Source organism: Sinocyclocheilus grahami, unplaced genomic scaffold, assembly GCF_001515645.1.
Source record: "Sinocyclocheilus grahami isolate Dianchi unplaced genomic scaffold, SAMN03320097.WGS_v1.1 scaffold363.1, whole genome shotgun sequence".
Classification (NCBI taxonomy): Eukaryota; Metazoa; Chordata; class Actinopteri; order Cypriniformes; family Cyprinidae; genus Sinocyclocheilus; species Sinocyclocheilus grahami.
The window spans coordinates 488,621-492,493 of record NW_015505542.1 but is presented as its reverse complement, the minus strand read 5'-3'; the positions used below and the strand labels follow the sequence as shown (position 1 = coordinate 492,493).

The window sequence follows — 3,873 nt, the reverse complement described above, 5'->3', positions numbered from 1 at the left end:
CTGTGTGTTTTTGAAAGTTTTGATTTGGTTGGTTTAATAGTTAACATTACCTTATTTGCGAGCATGACTCTCACTAGGCTTTTGAATTAGCAGAACTTGAACAGGGGACTTTCTAAAATGCTTAAAGTGGCTTAATGTACCAAGACAAAGATAAAGACAAAATTGTAAAGCATATACTACGTGCAGATATGCATATAAGATCAAAATGTGAGCGCAACCCGTTTATTTACACGTTAAGTATTTCCCTCATATATAAAGAACGTGCTTAATGCACCGAGACAGTGATATTTAAAGACCACATTCTGTACACACATCTTACTAATAAAGCATAATGTGTGTGTAAAAACAGATGAGCCCAAAATATGAACTTTAGAAATTGCTCTCTTAATCCAGAAGCGCTTTCTAGATTACGGTTTTCTAAAGAGAGGAAAACGTTTTACATTTAAACATGTCGCGTTAATCTTCTGGCTCATCTGCATGTCTTTTAGCATCACTGTCTTAAAGGGGTCATATGATGTGATTTCATTTTTTCCTTTCTCTTTGGAGTGTTACAAGCTCTTGGTGCATAAAGACACTCTGTAAATTTGCAAAGACTTAAGTCTCAAATCCAAAGAGATATTCTTTATAAAAAGTTAAGAGTCAGCCACACTCCCCTAAAATGGCTCGTTCGAACACGCCCCCACATATCTACCTCACTATGTGGGAAGATTTGCATAACGCTTCCCAAATGTTCACGCAAAGAAAGAAGGCTTAACTTAGCTGGGACACGCCATCACAATATGATAAGGGGCATACCATTTCTGTCACACACTTGAGGTATTCGGCCAAATCACAACGCACTGGATAGCTGGCCAATCACAGCACACCTCGCTTTTTCAGACCGATGAGCTTTGTAAAAATCGACGCGTTTCAAAAAGGCGGGGAATAGAGGAGAAACAATAATGTACAGTATGTGGAAAATAATGTGTTTTTTTAACCTTAAACCGCATAAACGCATTTCATTACACCAAATAATGTTCTTTTTAGCAGCATCATATGACCCCTTTAAGCACATTAAACCAGCATTTGAAAATACTACAAAACTTTCCCCAAGCTCCTAGGGATTTGATTTAGCTTGTCATTTGTTGAAATAAATAAGAAGTACAGCGAGTTCGTGACTGTTTCCTGAATGTGACCCACAATCTCTGATTCTCCTCCGTGGCCATGGAAAAATTAATATTTATAATGACAACAATTATACTTTGCCATTTAAAAGTGTCCAACAAAGAAATGGATCGACTTCTGTCAGCTTGTTGAACACACACTTTTATTTGGATAATGTACCATATGATGGCTGAAGCAGCAGCAAGCGTCCAGCGGGCGACACGGTTTTCACGCTAATCGGGTAACATTAAACACTGTAAACCAAATTCTACAAAACCTAAGAGAGAAATGCAGTGCATATCATGCAGTGCGATAAAATAGCTTCTCTTCCCTGCAAACGATACAATGAAGAATGAATGGTTGTTTAACTTAAAGGCAAAGACAAAACAAAAGATAAGCATTTATCCTTATAGAGAATGAGAAGTAACCATGGGAACGGATAGCGTATCCTGCTAATATGGCGGCACCTTCCCGAAATGCAATGTGGAGTGAAAAGATTGTGACGTAACTCCTCATTCTCTATAGGTCAAAATGAGTTGAAAAATATCGGCAAAAATCCAATATCGTGCATCCCTATTGTAAATAACAGATGGCAAGCATGCATTCTGGAATGCTGCATGCGATGAAAGACATTGTTCCTGTACAAATACAAACAGGTGCTACTAGTACAAAAAGGCAATAACATTGTTCTTTAATGTGTGTTTTGCTGTTCAGACTACAAACGACTAGATGAGTCTGATATGTCAAAAAGAAAATAAAAATCAGATATTCTACTAGTCCGAACACTCACCTTTGATAGCAAGTTATTAAGCTCATGTGGGTGAAGCTTAACAACATCTCCCAACTGCTGAGCAGCTGCTTTACGGGTAACAGGAGTCGAACCTGTATCCAGTAAGATAAACAGCCGTTCCAACCTGGAGACAATGAGACAGGATGTTATATGGATGCACCGATACCACTTTTTCCAGTACTCGCCCGATACCGATACTTTTATTTTTGGTACTTGCCGATACCGATTACCGATATTTTTTATTGCATTTGTAAACTTTTTAAATATTGGGTACAGAAACCAAAAGAGTATGTATAATGTTAGTTGGTAAACTTCATTTATCAAATAGATAGTCAAACCAAAATTTATTCAGACACCTTCAACATTTCTCACATTATCACAGTTTATTCGCTATAGTTTAGAAAATGGTAATAAAATATAACAAGAACTTAAGTTAAGTTAAATTGTGTCAGAACAAATTCAGCTTGATAATGTTAGATAACTTTGATAGAAAGGTATGTAATGGATTACAATCAACCAAAAATTATTCAGACAGCTGTTAGTATGACAGTATTTACACAACTATCAATACTTAGTCGGGCAACTCTTAGCCTTAATGACAGCCTGTAATCTCCTGGGCATGCTGTCATCCAGCTTCATGAAAACCTCAACTTCAGTCTCCCCCCCGACTCGGTCTGAATAATTTTTGGTTTCAAATTTTTATCAATTTTACTGGTAGTCTACTGTATGAAGAATTGTTGGGTATGATTTGTCACAGTTTACCTTATTTTGCTATCCTCACTTGCATAAATGAACTATAGTGTCCTACACCCACTAGTAAAAAAAAAATATTAAAAATTATATCTGGTCTCTGAATTTTTGGTTTGACTGTATATCCTTTATTATACACATTAAAATGTATTTTACAAGTTTTTGTTACGTTCACTGTTCATACCAGTATCGGTGCATCCCTAGGATGTTATAATTAACACAACGAAGACCTGTCTGGCAATACAATTGTACAATGTTATAAAATCATCACTGAAGCCACAATCACACTAGACTTTGAGGATGGAAAATTTCTTCACACGCTGCAAGGGTCATGAATCATGATATGACAGTCTTTTTTAAAAACAAATTCATAATTTAACAAATACTCCAAATACTAATAAATAAGCAAACCTGAAGCTTTCCCATGCAGTACAGTCACAAAGCAATGTGCTAATTAGCAAATAAAACTGCTTGTTTGTTTATATAGTCACAAAATGTAAACTACACTATCACCAAGCGATATGTATGTAAAGTTGGATATACAGTACACCCAACTTTATCTGCATTCATACAGTATTATGTATTCATTTGCACGAGTATACAAACATTCACAGATATAGCTACATCTGGAAGATATACAAACAGAAGACATCATTGGCGTCATGATTTTCTGTACAGCTATTTTGAAACAATGCGTATAGTTAAAAGCGGTGTAAAAATAAGACTGACTTGAATTTGAGCAATTTCAGATCAGAGACCACCAAACTAATTTAGGTGGGTAGTGAAATTCGCTTTCCAAAATCTCGTGAAAAAGTAGAAAGTTTTATTATGGCTAAAAATTCTCTCTATGCAAAATAAAGCTTCTGTTTACATTTAGCTGTTTTTTCCCTCCTAATAGCACCAGTGGCATTGGACGCATATTTATCTAATGGTCTGGATGCATTACATTTGTTTACTAATCATTTATTACAACTAATTGCTGGACACGTGATCAACGTGGCGTCGCCCATAAGGGGGCGACCCGACTTATGAAAAACAGATGCTTTCCGTGAGGGTCTCATATTAATTTAGTTCTTTGCCTACATTTTAATTACTAAAAAACAATTTTTAAGTGTAAAAACAGACATCTACTAGCAGCTTCCCTCACAAAATCCTGTCATACGCGTTACATAACGCCACATTAATCGACT

The 3,873-nt window shown here is 36.1% G+C and overlaps 1 protein-coding gene across 1 annotated transcript in view; it reads right to left on the bottom strand.

Moving 5' to 3' along the window:
• The window catches only part of LOC107549133 (TATA-binding protein-associated factor 172-like), a 40,520-nt gene that overhangs the window by 35,846 nt on the left and 801 nt on the right, over nt 1-3,873 (bottom strand). The window contains exon 2 of the mRNA XM_016230116.1: nt 1,934-2,057. Coding sequence (XP_016085602.1) covers nt 1,934-2,057 — 124 coding nt within the window. The remainder of the gene's footprint in view (nt 1-1,933; nt 2,058-3,873) is intronic.